The sequence below is a fragment of the Rissa tridactyla genome, chromosome 6 (genome assembly GCF_028500815.1).
Source record: "Rissa tridactyla isolate bRisTri1 chromosome 6, bRisTri1.patW.cur.20221130, whole genome shotgun sequence".
In the NCBI taxonomy this organism is placed as follows: domain Eukaryota; kingdom Metazoa; phylum Chordata; class Aves; order Charadriiformes; family Laridae; genus Rissa; species Rissa tridactyla.
This window is the reverse complement of record NC_071471.1, coordinates 58,827,604-58,853,789: the sequence shown is the minus strand read 5'-3', so window position 1 is coordinate 58,853,789 and position 26,186 is coordinate 58,827,604. Positions and strand designations below refer to the sequence as shown.

Genomic DNA, 26,186 nt, shown 5'->3' with positions numbered 1-26,186 from the left:
CCTTCACGGCTCAAATAGTCCTTGGCTCCCAGCAGGAATATTTAGAGGGTGTAGTTCCTCATAGCAACAAAGCACTTCATGACATTTAACTGATTCACCCTTGCAGGTTGACGAGAAGCTTTGTCTCCATTTTGCAAATGGGAGAACAAAAAAGCTTGAGAGACGGGGCCCCATGGGCACAGGTTTGTGCTGGTATTTGAACTTTGCTCGTGGCTCTGAGTCTTCAACATGGGAATTGTTTGTGAGAGACCGGGCAGGATTCCTGAGGGCTCCAGAAAGGGCTGTAGGTGTATTCCTGCCCCAGATTTGTTCAGGCAAATTAGTTGCAAGAGCATCTGTGTCCCCAGGCTGGGTCTCAGTGTGGTGTGTGCTGCTCAGGCTCTGAGGAGCGGTCCCTGCCAAGCAGGGGGTGCAGAGCAGCACGTCAGCGTGGCCAAGGATACCCAGACAGTCCTGGACTTGCAGCCCACTCCTCTGCCCTCGGCTGCTACTGCCCCTGTCCTGTGGGGATGGCTGGGCAGTGAGAGGCAGGTGAAGTGGGGCGATTTGCATCTCTCGGTTACGTGCCAGGATCTGGAATGTTTTTCCAGACATTTTAGAGAGGTGCAGGTCTCTGAGCGATGGCACTGACAAAAGCTTGGGTGTGCTGCTGTAACGTGCGTGGTTGTAAATGAGATGACCTGCATATTCTGTTTCCTAATCCTGAGTGATACTGTCAGCTCAGAGAGCTGAGCCTGGCTAATGACTGAAATCCACTGTGCTTTTCTTAGCGAGGATGTGTGGTGATCTGAGACAGTTGTTAAGTGCTACATCCTGAGAATCAGAACTGCACGTGCCCCATGGGTCCAGCATGTTTTAGACAGATAAACGGGGTTTGAGATGATCAGGGAGTTATTATGAAAAGAACTGATGTCGGGTACATAGTAACCTGCAGTTAACTAGGAAGGAGATTAAATTAATGGGGTTTTCCCTCTGATGAAGATAATGAAGAGCTCGCAAGAACTTGGTTTGCAGCTCCTACACATGATATGCGTAGGCACTGTCTTCCTGGCACAGAGAATGCCAGACAGCTGTGTGACAAGAGCAATGCAGCCAGTGGTGCACCCCACTGAGTGACATTTGTGCTGTATGAGACCTCGTCGGTACTCTCCGAGATGAAGGAAAATAGGGCTGAGGAGTAGAAGAGGTAATGGGAATAGGGACTGCAGGAAGGGGTTCAAGGTGTCCTGGGATCCACCGCCATACAGAACTGATTTCAAGGGAAGAGGGCATGGCATGGTGGGGGGAGAGAGTCGGGGGGGGGATTAACAGCTATGATCTTTCTTGCGGATTTAGGGTTTACTGTCAATCCTCCGTAAACTGAAAAGTGCCCCAGACCAGGAGGTGAGAATCCTCCTCTTGGGACTGGATAATGCAGGGAAGACCACACTCCTGAAACAGTTGGCATCTGAGGACATCAGCCACATCACGCCAACACAGGTGAGGAAGGCCTTTCCCTGCCCAAGGCAGTTCTTGTGGTCCCACCTGCCTTATACAAAGCACTAATGATTCAGCAGAGTATTTCAGTAAAAGGGAGAGCAAATGGAGCCTGGTGCATCATTAAGTTTGTGTGTTTTCTGCATAAGAGGAGGCTTCCTGAAGGAGCCAGAGAGCAAGAGGCCAGATCTGTCAGGTCGTGCAAAAGTGGATGAGTGACAAGAAGTTCTGCGGAAGGGTTTTGGGTCATGCTGGGGTTGCATGGATGTGACTCTGTTCCTGTTGTCCTTGCCAAACAGGGGACGTGTACGGGGGATGCTGCAGCACTGGGCAAGCCCTTATCTCCTTGCATCTTTCACCCAGCCAACTGCAAGGGTCCTGCGTATTCCAGCAATCCCTCTCAGACGACTGTGGTCCCCTTTCTTTGAGCCTCAGGGTTGGGGAGAGGGATGTCTCCCATCAGAAGCACTGCAGCATTGCTCCTGTGTTGACCAGAGGAGGTTGCTAGAGAGCTATGGGAGATGCTTCCCCCCACACCGTAGCTGCCTCCCAAAGCTCCCAGCCTCGACACCCCAATTCCAAGCCCCAGTCCCCTGGGTTGTGTGGCAGCACATTGCCAGCCCACGCCACATCCTGTTTTTCTACTTGAACGCCCTTTCAATTGGTGCTCTAATTGATGAAATGGACCCTTCAGACATGCAGCTGTTGCTCTTTTAAGCCCAGCATTAGCTGTGTCGTGTCGAATTGAGCTGAGACCTCTGGCTTCATGTTAGCTGGGACTCTACTCAGCTTTCACAGGCTCAGTCCTGCTTCTCACAGCGCCCTTGTTTTCTCCTTATCTGCAGCTCTCCCACCTCTTCCTGCACCCACCCTGCTGAGCCCTCCCAGGGTACTAACTGCATCATGTGTCTCCGTAGCCATAACAGTGTCAACCCCTTGATCCAAGAGCACTGGCAAACTGATGGTTTGGTGGCTGTGTTCACTTTCGCCAGCGCCTCTCCCACAGCTGATCCATCTTTCTGGCTGCCCAGCCCATCTTGCTGCACGTTGCAGGCATGGGATATATAAGGTGTTAATGTCTGCCTATGAATGTGCTTCAGCCATTCAGGTTTATGCTCTATATGGTTTTGTTTCTGCTTTTTCCAGGGCTTTAACATCAAAAGTGTACAGTCTCAAGGCTTCAAGCTGAATGTATGGGACATAGGTGGCCAGAGGAAGATCAGGCCGTACTGGAGGAACTATTTTGAAAACACTGATATCCTTGTGAGTATTGGCTGCACTTGAATGCTGTGTTCATGCAATGGCTTTCCAAGGTCTCAGCCAGAAATTCAGGAACAAGTAATGTAATGTCCCAGTCCTCAGCAACACCATTGCCATTGTAACAGGAGTTATTCTGAGTGAAACGGCAAGATTGGTTGGGTGCAGTAAGAAAAATACAGTGATGTTTGGAGAAATCATTCAGTTGTATGTTTTTACTTTCACAGGATAGTGCTAGTTATAGCCAGTTCCTTTCCTCTCATCTCAGTCTCCTTCAAATGAAAGAACGTTAATAACTTGCCGTTTACCCATCTATAGCTCCTTTCACTGGAGACTCTGAAGGCCTGTCATGGGCATTAGTGACTTAAGCTTCATGTGTAGAGGTAGGCCAGTACGCTGCCTTTGTTTTCTAGTTGGGGAAACTGAGGCACAGCAGAATTAAATGCTATGTTAGATAGGAAAGCTTCTGGCTGAGGGACACAGAGAGACCCCTTGTTTTTTCTTTTGATCCTCTAATCATAAGACTGTCCTTTAATGTTTTCGACAACCTAGCTGTTACCTTACAATTAGCTACAGATGACTACAGTTATATTTACAGTGTGGGACCTTTGTGTTTCCGTGCCAGACCACATTACCCTGGGACCCTCCAAGTGATGTCCTGACTAGTTTCAAAGATCACCTCTAACATGCAGCCACGTGTGCCAGGATGAAGGCAGGCTGGGGGCTCCAGACCTCTCCCCACTCCAAGCAACGTTGCCTGTGGGAACAGAGAAAAGGCTATTCTAAGCAAGGTCTGCAGGGCTCCCATGGGAAAGTGGGAAGCTGTCTCTAAGATGCCCTTCCTCCCTCCTGTCACACACACATACTCACTAGTGTGTCAGGAGCTTCAGTGCACTTCCACAGAAGGATCAGTGCAACAAGGAATAGGCTCTCTACTCCAAGGCTCATGTCAGGGTCCTGAAGGGCCTGGCTGCACCTGCAGGTTTAGAAAACATTGTCCAAAGGAAGCTGTATTTAAATGGTGCTAATAAACCGTCAGTGATCTCTTTTTTTTCAGCCTTAATTTGGAATCTGATGTTTGAGGGCATCCACCGCAGCATAAATCCAGCTGGTTGCTTTTGCAAAGAGTAATGGTGACATCTTCCTAGGGGAAAGATCTGGATTTGAGAACCTAGCAGGACACGCTTCACGTGCGCTTCTGTGGCCATCAAGAAGGGGGACGTGGCATGGCTGTGAGGTGACTGTGCCCATTGAGTCCACGCTCTGCAGCTGTGTGTGATGGGGAAGCAGTAGCTGTGCAGATCAAAGTCAACACTCTGCAAAGCAGCAGCTAGGGGATCTTTGTCTGCTGTGGCAGGTGCTCAGGCTGCAGAGACTGTGCAACGGCAGAACAATATCTGGAAGACACTGCTGGCAAAGGCAATGAGCTACACTGGCCTGTGGGCTTCCCTCCTTCCCAGTGTGCTGCATGGGAGGTGCAGAAATAAAGGTGAATTTGAAGACTGAAGGAGATGAAAGTAGTTGTTTTTCCTGCCCTCCTCCCACCCCAGTTAAAGCAATGTACAGGGAAAACCTTTATTTTCGTAAGAGTAAGAAAATGTGTAGATAGAAGCAGAATCAGTTTGGGGGAAGCGGCAGTGTGAATTCAGAGGGAATAACTTGTACATACATGGACATGAGCTCCTCTGCCTGCACTCCGTGCTGACTCCGAGTCCCAGGCTGGGAGCTGTGGGCATATTAGTGCAGTGCTTCATTATGTCCGTATACACCAAAACTAGGATCAAGTATATGCGGATGATCTTCTCTCTCTTCTGCCAGCCCTCACCCCCATTTTAGCCAGTAATTTTACCCTCTGACTAACCTGGTGCAAGTTGTGCCTCTGTAAATTGAGCCAATTTATCCCTCAGGTTATTTCTTCATCCAGTCCCACCACTTGCAATTTCTGCCCAACCCACTTACTCCAGGTTTTGTTTTGGCCTGTTGCTCAAAGGAGGCACCCAGCTTTACAGGAAACTTCTTTCTCAAGCTCCATTTCTCCAATGTGGTATACTCAATGGCTGTTCAAACTGGCAAATTGTGCTACCAAGCACCACAGACAGAAACAGGCTCTTGTATGGCCCTGGCCATAGAAGGAAGGTGGAGATGAGATATGCTACATTTCCCAGGACCCCCTGCTCCTGTCTTCTCCTAAACTATATTGCACAAAGCAGAAAGGACCCTCTAAAGGGTATTAAAAAGCAGGAAGTGATTGCAAATTCAAATCCATGCAGGTGCCTTTGAATGAGAGCTTGGTCTTGCATCACACACCTGTGATATTTGGAAGCTTAACCCAGGCAAATAAGGTGTGGATATCTGGCTGATTGCATATTCAGACAGGCACCTGCAGCTATTTGGCACAGTGCTTTCTGGTTTGGAAGTAGGCACTCTGCACATACTTTAACTTCTCTGTGCTGTGCTTTTGTGGCTCTTGCCCTGAGCGCTGTTGTCTCCAATCTCATCTTGCAAAATAGCTCCCTAGCAAGGAACGGAGTGGTGCAGGAGAAAGCCTGGCTGGTTGGGACTTGGAGCTCTTCCTTGCCAGTTAGAGAAGCATCGTAATATGGGCGGTGCTGCCTTTCAGTTGAGAAGTACCATTTGACTGTTGCCGTCATGTGTTGCTGAGCTTCCCCTGAGATGTCCTGAAGGACAGATGACAGTCCAGTCTCACCCCAGAGCATAACTGCCAGCCCTTCATCTCCTTCTTTTCTTCTGGTCTGTATTTCCTACCCGAAATGGGATGCACAGGGGCGGATGCCTGGGAGGGGCAGAGAGGACAGGCGTAGCTGATACAGTATTGGTGTACATGCTTGGGATCACATTATGGGGAGACGCTGTGTGTCATGCCGTGCCCACGGGCCTTTCCCCATCACATGGCACAAAGTGCGTGCGCTGCTGACGTGTCCCCACGCAGCTGCGTCCAGCCCTGCCACATGTCCCCCAGCCTCTTGTCAGTGTGCATCAGCCTGGCCCCAGGAGGACTGCAGACCCCAAGTGATCAGCAAAGACATCTGGGAGGTTGCTGGGTTACCTCCTCAGGCCTGGCATACAGAGTCTCCTGCTGCGTGTTTGGTCCCATTTCAAACAACTCTAACACTGCTCATTAAGGGAGTGCCTACAGTTTAATGGATATTGCTGCTAGAGATCTTCCCTCCCCCTACTATTTGGTCAAAATTATCCTGGAAGCGTGGAGTCTTATGCTGAGACTGCCTGCAAGGATGCCATTTATCTTCATGGCGGGGTGCTGTGCTCATCTATTCCCTGAAAACCAGGCTGACACTTGCTCCCTGTAAGCCACCAAAGAGCGTGCAGATGACATGCTAGCAGCTTCAATCACTGCTGATGGGGAATGGCAGGGACTGGAAGCAAAATGCTCAGTGTTTGTCACCAGTCCTGTCCCTGTCTGCTGTCCCAGCACCCTTCTCCTTCAAAAACCTTCCTGTACCAAGTAATGAAAAAGGGATACTAAGGTATTCTTGCTTAAGTGTTATACTGAGGCTCCCCATTTCTTTAGATGCAGCTTGATATTTGTGTGCTCTGAACTTCAATAGCATTGCTAGGGGGAAGGAGGGTGGCTGGACTTGCTAATTACATCTTTAGGGGGACCTTTGAGGAGCCTTTTAGCCTGTGCCGGCCTACATCTGCCTTCACTGAGAAGGTTTGTTTGCATTTACAGCAAGAAATCAGCACGTGCCATGCTGCTTGGAGAGGGTGGAGACCCCCTCTCAAGGCAGGGGATTCTGCAGGCCAGGGGATCCGTCCTTCTCCATCCAAGAGACAGGTGTCTGGTTGGGACCTCCTTGTGGACTGTGAGACGTGGTGCCTAGCCCTGAGAGGGTGGCAGGCCTCTGCTGTCAGTCTTTGTGAGCCAGTCTTCTCCATCATCCTGGTGGACAAGCTGACAGCTGAAGATAAGGGTCTCACAGGCTGGATCCAGCCCTCCTCCCCAACCACCTGCTCCAGGAGGTTACAGTAGGATTTTCTGATGGAGAGGAACTCAATGTCCCCAGTCTGTCCCCTGAGTGCCATTGTGTGCCTTGGTGGCTCTTTGAGGAGGTGATGCGTCCTGCTAGAGGGCAGCATGGCGTAGTCACACCACTGCAGTGCTTGTACGCTGTTTGCTAGGATGAAAGACCATGTCTGGCGCCCCAGGTTTTGCCCTCCTGTGCTCAGCTTCAGCTTGTAAGCCGGTCATTTGAAAAGACAGCAGGCAGTCTCCTGTTCTCTTCAGATAACGGATGCTGGGAAGATGGTGAGAGCAACCCCAGTACTGCCCTCAGCTCCTTTCTGATCCTACCCACGTGGTTGTCCACCCCCCAGCTTTAAAAGAGGTGGTTCGTCTCCTTTTGGAACGTCATGAAGTTTTGTCAACATTTGCTATAAATAGTACCATGGATCTTTGTGCCCAAAAGCATAATTATTAGGCTCAGCTCACTTAAGAACATGATACTGTGGAAAAGTGTCTTCTGGGAAGAGTAACTTCTCATTTCTTTTTCAGATCTATGTCATTGACAGTGCAGATAGGAAGAGGTTTGAAGAAACGGGTCAGGTAAGTTACTTATGCCCAGCTTCCTTTGAAGTAACTCAGTGCTTCTGAGTGCCCCTTGCTCACAAAAGTTAGGAAAATGATTTTGTTGTTTATGAGGGAAATTTGCATTTCAAGAGACTTGCCTTTCAACATCAATGCAGATTATTTTGGTAGATGTGAAACAAGGAAAATAGGTAGCCTAATTCTGTTTAAATAGAACGGTTTTCATTAAAGTTATACAATAATAGCAAATGGAGCCTAATACTGAAAGCAAAAACTTCTCTAAGTCCTTTAAACCCTGCCAAACCAAGACCCTGCGGAATCCTATTTTCTTATTTACAAACTTGAAATGGAAATCATATTGACTTGATTGTCTTTTGGATGTAATTGAAAAAAAAAAAACACTAAGAACTTTGTAACTAGGACTGCCCAGAAAATAAGATTTCCGTTTTGCAAAGTTTTGATGTTTTGTAACATTTTGTATTTCAGGATGGAGCAAAAATAGGACTTTTGAATTTTCTTTTGTAAAATTCAGAAAGTGACAGTGTCCCAAAATAGCTAGCAACAGATTTACCCCCCAGATTTAGTTTAAAGGAAGATTTAGTTTAAAGCCCTCTGTTCTGCCTGATTTGAAGGAGCCGCTTGATCTTTTGCTTCTTGAGTATTATGGACACACCCTAACAGCAGAACTGCTGGTTGTTCTGGGGGTGGGGGGAATCTTTCCCCTCTTGGAGATATTTCATTTTATATCATTAATTAAATATTCATTGGGAGAGAGAGAGGAAGTAGAAGCTTAGAGCACTTGCCTGAGTCAGCCTGGACCCCTCATATTTCCACAAACACTTTTGGTTTCAATAAATCAGCCGTGTCAGATGAAAGACCTATTTTGTTGAAAAATTCCCAGCCAACTCTGTTTATAACTCCATTCTCTCGTCCTGGTTTCCAAACCAAACATTGCTTTTGGGGGGATGGAGTCAGATTTCCGCTGCAGTTTAGCATCTCCCCGACTGCAGTCTAATCCAAAAGTTTCTAGCCAGAGGATGAAAGATGTTAGGATTGTATCTGAGAGCATGAGACCTTTCCAGCTAAATAAGGAGCCCACAGAAATCTCATGTACTCATCTATCTGCAAAGCCAGCAGTCCCTACAGGTTCAAGTTCTGCTGGGTTTGTCGTATGTTCACGTCGGGAAGTGATTTGAGACTGTGTGCTTGTTTCACATGAGGCCATTGCACAACCCTAGACATGAAGTATTTCAGCCATCGTTGATCCACTGCAGATTCAGATTTGAGCTATTAAAAGAACCTCTTTGAGTCACCCAGTTTTGAATGAACAAACCCATTTCTCAAGATGCCACCCAACGTGTGCTGTGCATATGGAGCTCAAATCCAGCTAGTAGAGCTGATCTAGCTTGTCTTCAGCTAGCCAATGCCTTCAAAAGCATCAGCACTTTCTTGTGAGAGGGAGATTTTCATTTCTGGGGGGGGAAAAAAAGTCCTCAAATTGCAGTGTATAAAACTTGGAACAGACCCCTGAAACTCATTATTAGCAAGGATATCAGGACTGGTGTCACCAGCTGCTCAGGTACAAATGCCAGTCAGGCAATAACTTAAGACAGATTCCTCATTCTGCCGATCTACATGTTTTTTGCTGTTTCATCAGTTTTGGTCTCCTGGGAGCAGGGACTGGTAAAACACAGAGTTGTACCCTTTAAGGCAACTGCTAATTTCAGACCAAGATGAAGATTTTTGTAACCTGTAATTGGAAGAAATAGCTTTTGAACCTTGGGCAGAGATGATTGTATACATTTTTGCTCTTTTATAATAAGATCTAGGTTTCACTGGAACACTCTTCCCGTATTTGCCCTAAATATATTTCTAATTAGAGACAACCACTGGTGGTTGAAGGTTTTCTTCCCTTCCCTCTCTCCATCTTTCCCCCAACCCACTCCCTTGTAAATGATATAGGAGCTGGCTGAGCTTTTGGATGAAGAAAAGCTTAGTGGAGTCCCCGTGCTCATATTCGCTAACAAGCAGGATTTGCTGACGGCTGCCCCTGCTTCGGAGATTGCCGAGGGACTGAACCTACACACAATCCGGGACAGAGTGTGGCAGATCCAGTCCTGTTCAGCTCTTTCAGGAGAGGGAGTACAGGTGAGGCTCTGGAGAAGGCTTGCTGTGCCAGCAGGCCATCTGTAAGAGATTGTTGGCTGTTGATCTGCAGGGTGGGGCTGGACCGGCTTCCTCGCAAAAGGGGGTCAGCGCAGCCGAGCCCTTGCAGCGCAGAACGCGGGGGGCATGTGTCTCGTTGCCTGTGCAAAGGGAAGGGGGAGCTGTGGGCTCTTGAGATCTCTCCATCCCCAGGAAAGGGGAGAGCGATTGCTTCTCCACCCAGGACCCCTTGGCTGGGCCACATGAAGGCAATGATTTATTTTAAAGAGACTGCTGTCAAGTTAATAATTTTCACAAAACAAATCGTCTTTTACTATTAACCCCTTTGACTGTTACAAGTGTGCACTTTAGAAATCTGATTTAGCTTTGCTACTAATCTTGTTTGGCATTTTACTCAACCCAGGCACCAGAGAGAAACCGATCAATTTTTTCTGATCCAAAGAAACACAAGAGTTGCACACAGGGCAAAGACCACTTCTAATGGCAGCATGTGGGGCAGCAAAAACCCACTGAGGGCGCTGAGCTGTGTTCCTGTGCTGAACTGTAATAGCTGTGTCTGGGGCTTCTGTGCTGTAGCCACTTCCTGCAGTATAGTAGCTCTTTGTAATGTAAATGCGACCTAGGTTTGTTTATTTCACTCTTAGGCTTTCCTGAATTAATGAAATATTTGCAGTGCTCACAATCTGAGCAGTCAGGAGTACTCCCTTCACTGGTATTTAAAGAAACAGAATGGTGAAGACATTTATCTTCATTGCAGATTCAGTAAAACCTTATTTGCAGATACTGCAGAGCTGTTCAGGATAGTCAGATCTCAAGCTGAGTATGAAGAGTCGCACAAGCAGCCCGCAGTACTGAGTGGGCAGTAAAATGGCAGATAAAATTCAGTGTTGACAAGTGCAAAATAATGCACATGAGGAACAACAACCCTAACTATACTCATATAATGATGGACTCAAAATTAACTGCCATTACTCAGAAGCAGATCGTTGGGAACAGCAGGTTACTGCTCATCAAAGGCCAGAGAGGAAAATCAAAAGCTAGAGAATGATCGGAAAGCAAACAAGAAACATTCCGGAAAACATTTCTTTTGTAGCAAGATAAAGGCATGGTGGGCCTATACCGTACCTTGAACATGACATTTATTTCTGCCTCTGCCCCATCTAAAAAGATTTTAGTAGTAGCAGAATCACAGAGTCCAACAAAAAATTAGGCTGAAGGGTCTTCAGGAGATCTTTAGACCAACCTCATGTTTAAAGCAGGGATAACTATGAGTCTAGAGGCAGTTGCTGAGGGCCTTGTCCAGTCAAGTTATAAATATCTCCAGCCATGGAGATTCCACAGCCTCTCTAGGTAACCTCTTCTAGTACTTAACTACCCTCATCAGAAAAAATAATATCCATATATCTGCTCAGAATTAGGAGAGATTTGAAAATCCTCTGGTGAGAATGATGAGAATGATCAGTAGCACAGAGTGGCATCAGTACACAGGGATAATAAGTAGATCAGGTATTGCAGCTTGGAAGGTAGGACAGAGAGTGGGAACATCTTCAGGATTTGTAAAATAAGGTATAAAAATGTCAGATAGACTGTATGTTGTTTTTCATATTGCTAGAGGAAGGGCATTCCTAATGAAATAATGAGACAACAGCTTAAAAATAAGTGTTTCTTTGTCAGTTGCATAATTAAATTGTGGATCACATTGGTACGGGATATTGTGGAGTCCAAGGGTATCAGTTGGTTCAGAAAAATACTAAGTGAATTTCTGAAAAAGAGATCCACAGGCAATTAACTGACCACTGGAGGCAGCTTTTGCATGAGGAGCAACTTGGGCTGTGGACAGGAAGGAAAGAACAGAGCAAGGGAGATTTTTTTCCTACATGTTCTTTCCCTTGGCATCCAGAAAGGGGATGGTGGCCTGGATGGGCCATTGGTCTGACATAGTACAGCAGTTCTTTCTTCTGATTTAAAATTCTTAACCTGATGTTTAGACCTCAGCATAGTAGGTGGTGTCCTCCAAAAGGCCTTTATTTAGTTAGCTAAGGTACAAATTCAGCTGAAAGGCTTCAACTCTAACCTTTTGTTTTCAAGTGGTGGTGGTAGAGGGAAATGCGTTCCACAATGGCAGTGTATATTCAAGTCTGAGGAAATGTGATCAAGAAAGTGAGGCTGCAGTTCACAGAGTTGCAGCCAGGTATGGGTCACCTTCTTCCCTCCTCTTGTTTATAGAAGTCCAAGTTAGCTCTCCAGCTGCAAAGGGGCAGTGAAGTGGCAGATGTAATTCAGGGACACGTGTTGGATGTGGAAGAACTAAATGATAGAAAGTGGAACTTCTCTGTTTGTGAGCTTTGAAAAATGCCTCTTCTCAAGCTGATCTGTGGTCTCTCTGGAGTGACCTGCGCACTTCTTTGTTGATAGTGCTTTCTTACTGTGCCTTCTCCTTGAAGTACAGTGCATCCCTATGCATTCAATAGAGTAAAGTACATGGTCCAATACCCTCTACTGGGGAAATGAAATCTGCTTCTGCATTCACTTCCAGGAAATCATAGAATCATAGAATCATTTAGGTTGGAAAAGACCCTTGGGATCATCGAGTCCAACCATCATCTCCACTCTACAAAGTTCTCCCTTACCACCACATCTAAACGACTCTTAAACACATTCAGGGATGGTGACTCCACCACCTCCCTGGGCAGCCTGTTCCAGTGTCTGACCACTCTTTCTGTGAGGAATTTTTTCCTAATGTCCAGCCTAACCTACCCTGTTGCAGCTTGAACCCATTCCCTCTTGTTCTATCACTCATTACCTGTGAGAAGAGACCAGCACCAACCTCTCTACAATGTCCTTTCAAGTAGTTGTAGAGAGCGATGAGGTCTCCCCTCAGCCTCCTTTTCCTCAAACTAAACAGTCCCAGCTCCTTCAATCGCTCCTCATAAGATTTATTCTCCAGGCCCTTCACCAGCTTCATTGCCCTCCTCTGCACTCACTCCAGCACCTCGATACCTCTCTCATATTGAGGTGCCCAGAACTGGACACAATACTCAAGGTGTGGCCTCACCAGTGCTGAGTACAGGGGGACAATCACCTCTCTCCTTCTGCTGGTCACACTATATCTAATACAAGCCAGGATGCCATTGGCCCTCTTGGCCACCTGGGCTCACTGCTGGCTCATGTTCAGCCGCTTGTCAGTTAGAACCCCCAGGTCCTTTTCTGCCAGGCAGCTCTCCAGCCACACTTCCCCAAGCCTGTAGCGATGCATGGGTTTGTTGTGGCCCAAGTGCAGGACCCGGCACTTGGCCTTGTTGAAGCTCATACCGTTAGCATTGTCCCATGAGTCCAATCTATCCAAGTCTCTCTGTAGAGCCTCCCTATCCTCATGTAGATCAACACTCCTGCTTAGCTTCGTGTCATCTGCAAACTTGCTGATGATACACTCTATGTCCTTATCAAGGTCATCAATAAAGATGTTAAACAGAAATGGTCCCAACACTGATCCCTGAGGGACACCACTTGTGACCGGCCGCCAGCTGGATTTAACTCCATTGACCACCACTCTTTGGGACCGCCCATCCAGCCAGTGCTTGATCCAGCAGATCGTATGCTCATCCAGGCCATGAGCCGCCAGTTTTTCCATGAGAATTCCATGGGGGACAGTGTCAAATGCTTTTCAAAAGTCTAGGTAAACAATGTCCACAGCCTTTCCCTTATCCAATAATCGGGTCATCTTGTCATAGAAGGAGATCAGGTTCGTCAGGCAGGATCTGGAATGGAAGACAAGAGCTAAATAAAAATATTTGCAGGCCTATATATTTTGTTCATCATGCTTATCTAGACAAATTAATTTAGATGCAGGCCAGATAACATCCCACTTTGTTGACCGCAGTCTTATTGCCCTAAATACTGCAGCTTATTCCATAAATGATTATTGCAGGAAGGTCAGGGAAGTTGCAAACTCTCTACAGCTTATAGAAAAAGAGCACTTACATTTCTCTTCTGCCATAAGTTCAACCCTATCAAATCAGTCAGGAAGAATGCCAAGCTCTCCCTTTCCTTGGAAATTCATTGGAACAGAAATGGTTTGGGAGATGGCTTTCAAACAAGGGTTTTAGCTGCAGCTGGATCAGCCCAGGAAGAAGCTGCATCTTCAGTCCTGGGAGTCTAAGGAGAGGTTAACATGCTCAAAATTTAGGAGAATCAAAGAAGAACTTGTTTAAAGAGTGATATCAAGAAAGATAGTTTTGAGGATCGTGGTACACGGTATCTCTACCCGCGGCTCCGAAAGGGAGCTCTCTGTGTCTAGCTAAATCTCAGGTCACTGCTTTAAGGACTTCTTTGAGAAATGACAATGAGTGACAGCAAAATAAATGAAGACGTGGAAGCATCAGGTATTCAGAATGAAAGCCAAGGAGCGAGCACGCTAACGGTCACTGCTGATGGAATATATTAGCTAGAGTAAAATTGGAGATGTTGCTGACGGATTTTGCAAGGAAGAGCGGTGGCATATCTAGTACTGAGCACATGCGGGAAGAGAGTTCATAGGGGAAGATTTTTGTGATAGCTTGAAGGAAGAGCAATGAGCAAAGATAAATAATGCCAATACATGAAGGAGAAATAGTTTGAAGGTCATTTAATTAGTTTAGCTGCTAGCACCATGGTGTATAGAATTGGGTAGTTAAGACTGGGGATTTCAAGGTTAATGAGATTAGATTATGGTTAATAGAATGATATAAATTTAGAGAATTTAACTATTATTTGAAATGGGTTATTTAATAAAACTGTTAATTAAGGAGGGAATCCATATTGTCGTCTTCTCTTTTAAAATTAACCATGGGGGACTCAGGAAAAGGGGCCCAGCAATGTCCTGGGCAGGCTCAGAAGAGAGGTGACTGGGTTAACTAGAAACCCCACGTAGTGTTCTCTGGAAGGCAGCTGGTAGCCCCTGTTATGCCAGCTGAAGACTTCATTACCTCCTGACTGCCGACTGTAACCATGGGCAGCACTTGTCTTGTTAATCAGACTTCATGGTGCCATTGAGGGAGAAGTGGCATCCCTCATGCTTAGAGGCTTTTTCAAGCAAAACGTCTGCTTGGTTCTGATTTTATCCTTCAGCCCTAGTTAGGAAAGCAGGAAAGCCTTTTCTCCCCACCGCAGCCGTTTGGGCTCTGCCCCTGGAGCAGGGTTCTGCACCAGTTTACACCGAGACGCTTGCGCAGGATACAGCAAGCGAGGGAGGTGGTTGCCCATGTCAGCAGAGAAACATAAGGGAACTGTTGCCTCACAAAGGCTCTCTGGTGCCACATAGACTCTCCTGGGGTTGTGTTTTGTGACCAGATCTCCAACTGTAGTCCTTGGCGTGCAAAAGCTGTGTACATTCTACCCTGGCTGGCTGGGGTGCGGTGAAAGCAGGCAGGACTCCTCTGCTTTGCAGCCTGCCTTCTTGCTGGAGGTGTTATTTTGGGGCCAGGGTGCGTATGAAACATGACTCAAGGCTTTGGACTGGTCCGTGCTCTGCAGCTTGTTTCTTGTCTGAAGCAAGAGTCTCGGATCAAGGCAGCAGGAGCTCAGCCTGCCCTGAGGAATCATCCTCCAGAACGATGCTACAGCGCATTGTGTCCAGAGTCTCCCAAGCATAATGGCCCTCTGGAGACCATTAAAAGCCAGTGGAACTGAGAGTAGCCACTAAACTTCTCTAATTTATGCCAGCACTGGTCTGGCCCAAAGGACTGTGGGAAGGGCTGAGCCGCCTTCTCCTCCCTGGCTGTTTCAACCCAGTTGAGAACGAAGCCCGAGACCTAAGTTACGCTGATGCTGCGATTCAGCACTTTCATAAGGGCAAGATTCAGAACAGGACCCCCCAGCAATGTTGTGTCCTCAGAGCTCGGTTTTGTCTTAAAGATGTCTTAGCCAGGGCAGGCTAGATGGGGATCTTCCACATCTTAACAAGGTTCCAGGGCTACTTGTAAATGTGGTTTAAACCAATTTTTGATGACTGCAGCTCTCCTGGGGCAGGCAGAGCTGGTGCTTGTTGGGGAAAAGCAGCCATGTTTCCAGATTACAGGGCAAAGTCTTGTGATTTTTAAGCAGGGTAAGGAGGGAGTCTACAGTGCTGCATCAGGGATGCAAGGTCTCAGAGGACAAAAGAAAAGCTTGCACCCAGGCGAAAAACAATGGATAATGTACTTGCGGGAGCCTGTAAAAGCCAGCCTGTATGATGACTGGAGGTACAAAGAAATGACAGATAATGAAGGCACAGTCCTAGCTGTGCAGAGGGAGAAGAAAGTGACAGTTAAAATAACGCATACCAAAAATGCTAGAGATGGAGAATTTTGCACTTGCCTGACCCAATTTGTTATGGCAGACAGAGGATTACATGAAAGGATTAAGCTTTGCTGTCCTTAAGGTCACGTTAGGGGTCACAAGTTTGTGGCCTTGCCTGATCCCTGTCTTGCAGGGGAGCAGAAATCGGGAGGCTTTTTTATGGGGTGGAAAGGACTTGTTCGCTGTGTTTGAAGTCAGATTACTTCACTCCCAATAGCTGCAAAGCTGATAATGCAGAGAATAAGCAAGCAGTGGGCTAATCTCAAGCAGGACTTTTTATTTCTCCCGGGGAAGGCTCTACCAGTCCCTTCCCAAAGGGCATTAGAGTACAACTCCCTTGGCACAATAGCAGATGTGACTGCAGCAAGGCGGGGTCGTGCCAAGCAGCATTTCTCTGCAAGGAGCATTATCCTCTTCCCTGGAGTTCTCTCTCTTTGCTTTGGTAAAGTTTACTAGCTGCTTGTTAAGGAGCTAAGAGAGGCAAAGCTGAAAGATCTGAAATCTTTCCCTGGCTAAGTTTTCCCAGGGTTGACTTGAGGCTGGAATACTAATATTGTATCCGTCTGTATCCTCAGAGTACCTGCCAGTGTTTCTGTGTCTCAACAAAGCAGCCCAAGGACATCTATCAAGATCTAAATGTTACTGTAGGGATTGTATTTTCTGCACAGAGCCGTCTTTTAAGCATGCAGATATAGGGACGGAGTGTGTAGGGACAAAGGATGACAACAGTTGACTCCTTGTGGACTTGACTGTTTCAAGCATCGTTTCCTCCTTCCTACACGCCTTCCCCATAGCAGCTCTTTGTGTTTGTAGCAGCTTCCCTGGGTTTCTCTATTTTACCAACCCTCCGTCCTGCTTCAAACCTTAGGTAGAAAAACTGCAAACGTACCTTTTAGGTCCTTTTGCTTTCCATTGCATTTGCTATTCTCCAAAACATTTGGGGACGCTGCAGAACACATGCCCCCGAGAAAGTTGCACCAGAAGCTCTGGATGTAGCTGCGCTGCTGCTGAAGATGAGGAAGGTGTCTTACACGTACCTCTTTGATACAACACATGTAGAGCTGAGCATATTCATCTTCCCTTCATTGCTGTCAGGCAGGGAGATATTTACAATTAAAAGTGATTTTTCCTGTCAATTAACTCATGCCAGAAGAGAGTTTTTAAATTTTATTCCTGCTTTAAAAGTTTGGTGACCTACTTACGTATTTCAAGCCTGTTTGGAGTTCACCTTTCCTCTTGCGTTTTGCTATGTCATTCTTTTGCCCTCGTTATATGCTTGATGCAGCCAGGCTCCCAGCCATGGTAAATCCCATCATAAACTCCGCTTTATGACCCTCGCCGCCCTGGTGCTGAAATGGTCTGTCTTTCCCCTTCCCGAGCTCCCGAATGGCAGCAGGCAGAGTTTTAATCACTGTGAATTCAGGTTGTGGTCAGATTAGGTAGAAGATAGGATGCATGTTTGTTGTTTTGCAGTGATGTATTGTTTCTGGGATTACTGTGCTGAATAGCAGAGGGTGTCAGCTGATATTTATTACTTTAAGCTGTCTCAGCTGTTCTGGTTCAGCAAATAAACCTACATTCAAAATGAATGAGGAGCTCTGCTTGCCTTGTATGCTATGATGTGTGCAAATGTGATTATTGCTTCCGAGGCAGGGGAAGCTGAAATCATTGTGGGAGCATTTTTAGTTATTTATTTATTTTTACTCTTTGCAGGCAATCATGCAGATTTCTAAAGCACACAATCAAGCCAAAGGCTTGACACCTCTCCTCCTAGCCCCATTGTTAAGCCCTGGCATTCCTCATGCTGGGAATCGCTCGCTCCCTCTCTCTCTAAAGTGATAAGCTTTAAACCACGCTATTGATTGCTTAAGGCATTACATGTTTTACACCTAGGTTATCAGTGTTATTGAAAGGGGAAGACACAAAGCTACTGGGCCTTAAAATGAATCTACCTCTCGTCTTTTCCCATTTGCTCTGAGGATTTCAGACAATTTGTTTTACACTGATCTCTGCTGTGGAGATAAATAAATGAAACTGGAGACATCAACCCTCCCCAAGGTTAGAGTTAGAAGTGTTATTAGTGTAGGGCCTCACGTGCACCCCAGCACAAGCTGGGCTCGCTTATTCTTTATTTAACGCAGCAACAAGGGCTGATTTCAGAAGTTGCTGCTCCCCTTCAGATAAGAAGTGTCACATAGCGCAGCTATCAAGGTGAATTGGTATTTTCAAGTGAGAACCTCTCCGCTTCTGATTAAGCCCTGAGGACACCCCTCCCTTCTCTCTTAACTCTTTAGCTCCCCTCCGACGTGGCCACCACCTTCGTGGCTGAGGGGCAACATGGATGCATGGCGATGGGTCTTGGCTCACCGCAAGGGCCTGGCTGTGCTGTGCCTTTGGCCATCTGTCCTTGGGGCAGCTGAGGTCCTTGGCAGCCTTTTGGTGGTCTGGGGACAAGGGCGTAGGAACCCAGCAACACTGCTGCCGTGGGGCTGGCAGCAATGCTGGCCCAAAGGCTCTGACCTTTTTTAGGGTCTAACTATTGTTGTAATGATGCAAAAATGACCAGTGAAATCCACCTCCCCAGAACTCTAAGGTGATGTTTGCCTAATTTCCAGACAGAAAGATGTGCTGTTGTTCCCCTCTCATCCGCAAAACCCTACCTGCCTTCTTTCTGCCCCAAGCCTCCCTGTCGGCAGAGATGCCTTGTAGGCAGGGTAGAGGTAATGGATTTGATGGGACACAAATACAAGGAGACTGTCCATCTAGTGCTCCATTGTGCACGTGTCCTAACAGATAAGTGACAGGAGCAGATAAAGTGTTGCTTTGCCCTTCAGTAGCGTATCCCATTCTGGGATCTCAGCAATAAACTCACAAATTGAGTATTCACAGCAGAAATGCTACTGTCCTGCTCACAGTGGTCAGAAAAGCCACGCACATGTTTTTACGGAGATACTCCAACGAGTATATCAGCCTCTTAAAACATGACCACATTGCTTCTCAGCGAACCCCTGTGAGGTTCACAATGGGGTTCAGAACCCATTTTCTGTGGGGACCCTGAGGAACAGGGAAGAGTCCAGATGCAGTTATTGCAGAGGCTTTCATGGATCTGGATTTCAAGGCTTGCAGCTGAGCAGAAAATTAGAGCCGTATTCTTAATAGGGAGCTGACGGTATAACAAACAGCCCCCTAAAATCCACAGTCTCAAAGATAAGATGACTTGCCTGAGGTTACACAAATCATCTGTAGCTGAACCTGGAACTGAGCCTTCATCTGCCACTGACGTACCTTGACTGCAAAGTGATCCTTCCTCGAAGGACCTACGCATAGCGACATGATGAGACGATGATACTTTTTATGGCCAGATGAAAGATTTAATAACCTCTGTGTGACAACATCTACTGAGCAATGGAGCGCTTGTTTTTTTACCCACGGCGTTTTTGGACGCAGAGGGCAGGCGGGGGGTAGATGAGGAGGCAGAACACGGTGCTCGCAGAATGGCGGTCGGGTGGGATTGGGGGATTCCTTTTCCCTTCGCTTGACTAACATTACCTTTCTCTGTCTGAAGGACGGCATGAATTGGGTGTGCAAAAATGTCAATGCTAAGAAGAAATAAAGCGTTCTGAGCTGCATGGAAATGGAGGAGCGGTGGGAGCAGAATTCTAGCCTGAAAACACTAATTTGCTGCTTTCTGACCAAATGTTTTTCCATCTGTGCACAGCTACAGCTGTTAAAAAGAAAAAAAAAAAAGAGAGAAAAAAAGGGAACAACATCAGTTAAAACCTAAAACCTACTGCTGGATTTGGAACTTGACCTGCTCTTTAGTATCGTTTTTTATCCCAATAAAGGAATTATATATTTCCTCCCTATGCATAAATAGTATTAAATGTCTGATTAGCAAACAAGTTTGTAAGCAGAAGCAAGACTGTGATTCAGTGTGGAGCAGAGGGAGTGGTGAGTTACTGTAGTTGCTTAGATGCATAGGACCTGCCCTATACGTGCGGGTTTGCGGTTGCTGAGGACACGCTCAGGTGTCAGTCACAGCTTCCCCTCAGTGACAGATAAAATGCGGTTGTGTTACCAATTGTGGGTAGTTTCTTAAAATAAAGCTGCTAAGGAGTCATTTGTGTAATGAGGGTAGAAGACTTCCACATATTCCTATAGCCATAAAAGAGGAGTTTGATCATAACGAGGCACTGTTGCATTGCGACACCGCCGTAGAAGGGAGACAGGGGTTATATGTGTATAATTGAAGCTCTTTACAGTTGGAATAATGCAGGATGAGCGTGCCTAGGGCTTTTCTCGCAGCTGAAGGAGAATTTAGCCCAGCATTTCACCTTGAGCCAGCAAAAACATGGTTCCTACGTTCAGTAAGTTCCATATGTGAGATTAGTCTTGATGTTGAACAATCCCTGTTGATTTTCCCTTGATGTTAAGGCAACTCTGCAGCAAAATGCAATTAAGTCCATGATTACTTTCTAGAATGAGATACCAGGTCCCAGGTTTCCTTTTTGAAATGTGCAAAATATATTCTCCTACCCCTCCCTTCCTCGTCAGGCCTTGCTCAGCCCTTCGGAGCACATGGGGGACTGCCCCGTGGGGGGGCTGCCTGCCCAGGATCTGAGCTCCCACCAGCCCGGTGCCGGCTGCGAATTGCCGTGGTGGAGGGTGAGGAGCCTGGTGAACGGCAGATGGGAAGCGCCCTTTAAAAGGAGGATTCATTCTTCCCTGAACTGGCTTTCCTCTAAAAGGATGCAGTTGCTGAAATAGGAAAGAGAATGTGTTTTCCACCTCCTCATCCCCGATTCAAATCTAGCCCCAGCTGACAGTGAGCAGGAGCCATTAGCACGCCAAAGCAGCCATGCCCTCCGTGAAGCGAGCTTGGTGACTCCTGGGCCAGTTTCTAATGCACAGATGGTAAAATAATCCCACTGCCCTCCTTGCCAGCTTTGTTTGCTGCCTGCCTGCAAAAGGCCAGGGAACGACTAGGGACTGCACTACCCCTTCCACCTCTTGGAGAGGGACCGGCGGGCAGTATGGGGAAAGCTGCGTGTACTAAAGCATGTGGCTTTACCACGCGTCAGCGAGTTGACTCATGGACCCAGGCAGGCGGCTGACACCCCTGGAGCTCCCAGCACTTTGCTCCTCCCTTCCCCTGGATGTCTCCAGAAACATCTGCACCGTACGTGAAGCAGCCCCTGTCCGCCTACGTGTTACAGCCTGGCAGATTAAAATCATCTGGGGCTGATTCCGGGTCCCCCCCATACATCAGGACGTACAGTAGCGGTTCAGGGGTTGCTCTGCCTGTAGTTCAGCTGTCTTTGCTGTGGCTGGGCGCAGAGGGACAGCTGGGACAGCAACTGCTTTAGTAATCCAAGTTTAATCTGCCTGCGTCCGTGAGTCAGCACCCTTTGAGTGCATCTGTCTCCGGCACTGAGGCAGGACATGCGTGCCGGAGTAGCACTGCCTTGCTTTAAAAAACCGGACGACTGGGAGGGGAAGAAGAGCAGGCTCAAGTGAGCTGTTAAGCAATCGCTAATGACACTAAGTGACACGGCTCCGGCTTTGCATGGATTGAGTAAGGAGTCATAAGATGAGGAGAGATGTTCATTTGAACATAGCTCGTTCAGTGACTCCTCAGCTGCATTGGTATATCAGGAGCCCCGGGAATCTGAGCACCACATGTTCCTGGGTCAGCCCAAGGAGCAGAAATGCATCCCGGCGTCGCCCTTTCCTTGCGATTAATGCATTTGCGTGATGCAAGCGCTGTAAGGAATTGCAGCCTTTCCTTGAAGGCACGTGTTGTGCTGGCGCAGTGGCAGAGCTTTGTGGCAGATCCTCCCAAGCTTTGGATTTACCCGCGCTGCACTCCAGGTGCAGAGTGAAATGCTGGGGTGCCCCTCCTCTGGCCCAGGCAGGGCAGAGCGAAGTCCCCCAGGGGGCTCGGCCCTCGATCCTTCTCACTTGTGAGGGAGTTGACGTGCTGCTTCCCTGCTCCCTACACTTTACCAGTGGCAAACTTGCCCTGTGAGTCCCCAGCTGTGCCGCAGTTAGCCTTCTGCAGCCAAAAAGCATCCGGGAGGGTAATTTGGTTTTTATAGGCTCACTTTGGTTAAACTTGGAAATGTGTGTAGAATAAACATACAGTAATTTTCCTATCGCTCCAGTTTGGAAGGAGAAATTGCCTTACTGAACTCAGGATCCGGAAGTCTTTGCTGGCTCATTCCTTAGGTTTGCTGGCTCATTCCTTAGGTTTGCGTGTAGCTACACGAATTGGTTGCATGCATCTGTACCAGCCGGAGCTTCACCTGTAATCCAGTCGATTAATTTGGTTTACCTGCGCCAGGTAGTGAGAGAGGAAGACCGTGATAGAGCGAGCTGTGCCGGGAGGATGGAGGTGGAGGGTTAAAATGACCATGACTGAAATAAATCACCCTGCAGCGATGGCTGTAAATGCTCTTTGTATTGTAAACATCTCTCTGTGCATGGACCTGGTGAAAATGTAAAAGGATTTGAGGTTCTGTTCACTTGCTGCTCGTTATCCGAATGCATTTACATCTGCTGTACCTTCCGCAGGGCTCTTGTCCCTGGGCAGTGCCTGGATAAATACCACCTGTAAAACTGGCTGGGGCCAGCCAAAAACACCTGCCACCGTTCAGCAAAACCCCTGCCCCTCTCCCTTCAGCTCCGGTTTATGGTAATCGCGTACGCAAGGCTTTGTCCTTCCAACTCTGTCTGCTTCGCCCTCCTTTAAGTGCGATTCGGGAGAAGCAAACGGGCTCATTGGTATGGGTGGAGCTCTGCCACACGTCGCATCGATTCATAGATCTTCAAAGCCAGAAGGGACCGTGATGTTCCTCTCTCCTGACCTCCCGCATAACACAGCCCATTAAACGCCACCCTGCCGCCGCCGCGGTGGCTCGCGGTTGAATTAGAGCACCTCTGGTAGGAAGACACCCAGCCTTGATTTAAAGGCTCGGCGTGGCAGACAGATCCACCCCCGGCCTTGAGAAGTTTGTCGCAGGGGTTAATTCCCCTCCCGCGGGGAGGTTGTCCTGCTTCACTTCCACGTCACTGAACCTGGTTCTACCTTTGCGATAGACGAGAGGCGCCTCTACCTTTGCGATAGACGAGAGGCGCTTCTCCTGCCCCTTTGTGTTCTCCGGAGGTGATGGAGAAGTGGAATTCTCCAAGGGCACATCAGGGAACCTGGGTCCAAGCCCTTCCTCCAGCCATGAGCGCTGGGTGTCGGGGCTCGTGTCCTCTTCGGCTGCGGCCGCGTCCCCCCGCTGCGGCTCTGGTGGAGAATGTCTTTCCTTGCCCCCGGAGAATGCTCACCAAAGCCTCATGCCAACCTTCTCCCATTTTTCCCCCTACCAGCACTGCTTCTTGCACGCTAATGACCTTTTTCTCTGTCGAAAATACAACTGGTCACCAGACCGTTCTTATTGAGCGTCCTGGGATGAGACCAGCCCTCTCGAACTCGCCCCCTGCCCCTCGGCGCTCCCTCTTCCGCAAAAGCAAAAGAGCAAAAGGTGGCGGCTGCTGCGTTCCCTGGGCCGGCTGGGGCCACACAAGCTCTTTCTTTTATGTTCCCTTTTTGAATTTCACCAAAAAGGGGGTATTTGCAATACCTGGTCATGTTGTTACTCGGTGTATCGTTTAGATGTCTTTGTCAAAAAAAAAAAAAAAAAAAAAAAAGAAATAAATTAAAATTTAGTAGAAAGACAACTCTGTGTTTGGGGGTGATCCTTTTTCTTCGACAGGCTCATTTTTCCAGCGGCCGGTCGGGAGCTGCCTCTTCCCGAGGAGCCGCCAGTCAGTCTGCGGAGCTGCTCTCCCACCGCTCCCCTCCCTCTCCCCGTCGGAGGCGGTCGCCGGTGCTCCAAGTGATCAAAACTGCTGGAAGGAGCCTCTTCCCCTTGGATTTTTCGCTTGTCCAAAAGTATGAGAAAAGCCAGCCGGCGAGAAAGGCAAACTTCGGGAGGATCGTCTTGTTTCAAAAATCATTTCGTAGGTTAAAAAAAAAAAAAAAAAAAAAAAAAAAGCATGTCATGAAACACATTCCCCGCTGACCTGGCAGGAAAAGGGAAGAGGAAAAAGAAACGCAGGGAATTATCTGGGTTTGGTTCAGTGAAGCGGGGTTTGGAGGGGGAAGCAAATTCTGGGGTTGTTTCTTTCCAACTAATTTGCCTCATTACTGTTCCTGCAACACCGGGATGAGCCAAAAAGCGAGAAACTGTTAGAGCTCTTTAAAGCATCAGCTCCCTCCCGGCACGGCCAGGATGCCTGGAAGGCTGTCAGAGCTGCTGGAAAAAAAACATTATAGATGGTCACACTTAATTTCTTTTCTTTTTTTTTTTTTTTTTTTTTTTAAGGCACGCTTTATACCGAGTCCCGCTATTTTTCTCAGCAACGTAGGAAATACTTTTTCATCTTGTTTGCCTAATGGATTGGATGTGAAAAATATTTCTCTGGCAAGTGAACGCCCTGAGGGTTGTTTGACTTGTCAGGGCGTTATGTATCGGCCCCCGCGGCCCCCGGCCCCTGCAGCCGCCGTGCTTCCCCTCTCCTGTTGCTGTTTACGGTGGGACACGCTGTAATTTATGGCCAGGCTGTGTGTGACCTTGCATGTGTCTGCGCGGGCGAACCACCGCTCCCTGCCCCGCACAAGCCCTGCTTTACGTGCCCATGATGAATTTAGTGCTCCCGAAAGGACGAGGGACCCAGCGGACTGGATGCGGGGAGGGGGGAAAAAAAAGATTAATAATAATAATAATAATAATCCCCAGACTGAAGGATAAATAAACACTGAGATTTTTCTTCCTTTTTGACCAGTATTTCCCTGTTGTTTACGGCCTCGCACCCCCCGGATGACTGCATTTATCGGAGAGGTATCGGAGATATCAGGCTTCCCCTTCTGGCTGCGTGGGCACCCCCAGCCCTGTCCTGCTCTGCCACGACACGCGTCAGCCAGGGGCAACCAGGCCGACGGCCACCACGATGCTCCAGCCACTTGCCCACCCACCCGGGCACCCGCCCAGGCGCCGCGCTGAAGCTTTTTTAATTTTCTTTGATTTTATTTTGTTTTGTTTAAGTGGAAACAAGCTCACACCGCAGCCTTGTGATTGGCTCCCGGCTAAATTGCAGCTTCGGGCTCAGTTGGCTGAATTTGGGCTTGTTGGGATTTTTATTGCAATCTGTTCACTTATTTCCCTTCCCAGCGCCGATTGGAAACGAAACTCCCGTAAAGCCGCAGTCGGGGTGTGCCTGGGCCGGGGGACGCTGGCAAAGGCTTTCTGGGAACAGCGCAGGGTGTATGTGCCCCTTCCACGTTTCCTGTTTAGCTGGCTCGCCAAGATGAATATCTGTGTCCTTTTTAATGGGAAAAGGGAAAAAAGGGTTGGAAGGAGCTGCTCTCCTTGCAGCGTGCCGTGACCGTGCGGCTCCGAGCCGCAGCCCGAGCGGCGGCACGGCCGGGCGGCCAAACGCAGCCCCGAATAAGTAATGGGAGGAGGGAGGGAAGCTGTCAGGTAGGTTAGGCCCCAGGTCTGAGCTGCATCAGGAGCTGGCAGGAACGCCCTGCAAATAAATCATCCGGAGGAGAGGTATTTTTAAATAGAAGTTGTCCTTGCTGCTCGGCTTTGCAACCTTTATTTTCTGCTACTGATGGGAGCCGGCGCCTGCCAGCGCCTGGCTGATGGAGGGGAGGCAGCGGGGGCGCGGGATGCCGAGGGGGATGCGAGTCGTCCCCCCCACGCCGAGAGCGTTGCCCACGGGCTGGGGACACCGTGTGGTCCCCAGCCTGTGACAGCTGGGTCCCATCCGCCAGGCAGAGCCCAGCGTCATGGGGTGGCCGAGCCAGCTGTCCTGCCCCGGCTCCATCGCCCTCCCTGGTGTCAGACGGGAGGATTTATATGTATTTTGAGTTCATTTTTATAGCCGGCACCTGTGAGGCCAGCGCCAGGCAGGGATAACCGAGGGGGGGGGGACGCTGTGGGGGGCTGGGATGGTGGTGGGGGCATGGAGAGCAGGTCTGGGGCAATGGGGAAACTGAGGCACGGGATCCCCTCTGCACCCCAGGGCAGCGCTCGGGGCTGGGACTGGGCAGGGGGCCGGGGCTGGGGCTTGTGGCCACTTTGAGAGCCAGGGCAGGAACCGCAGCTCTGGCAGCCCCGTGGGGGCCATGGGGTGGGGGGGGGGGACGCTGAATTGGGCGCATTCAGCGCGGCACAGCTGGTGCGGGCTGCGGGGCGGGGGGGCTGCAGTTGCTCCTGACACTTTTGCCTCTGAATGTGATGATAAACTCCCTTTCCCGATTAGCGCTGATCCCTCTGCCTCCAAAACAGTTGGCCCTAATGAACATACGGCCCAACAGCTGTAAGCGGTTATACATATGCATGGATAT

General features: G+C 48.4%; 1 protein-coding gene across 8 annotated transcripts in view; it reads left to right on the top strand.

The window, feature by feature from the left end:
- The window catches only part of ARL3 (ADP ribosylation factor like GTPase 3), a 33,871-nt gene extending 8,234 nt beyond the window's left edge, over positions 1-25,637 (top strand). The window contains exons 2-7 of one of the 8 annotated variants that reach the window (XM_054204716.1): positions 1,336-1,479; positions 2,623-2,739; positions 7,268-7,318; positions 9,263-9,448; positions 23,545-23,795; positions 24,617-24,860. In XM_054204716.1, coding sequence (XP_054060691.1) covers positions 1,336-1,479; positions 2,623-2,739; positions 7,268-7,318; positions 9,263-9,448; positions 23,545-23,795; positions 24,617-24,845 — 978 coding nt within the window. In that variant the 3' untranslated portion in view covers positions 24,846-24,860. The other 7 variants (XM_054204717.1, XM_054204718.1, XM_054204721.1 and 4 more) reach the window with 7 other exon arrangements.
- Positions 25,638-26,186: the final 549 nt, after the last annotated feature.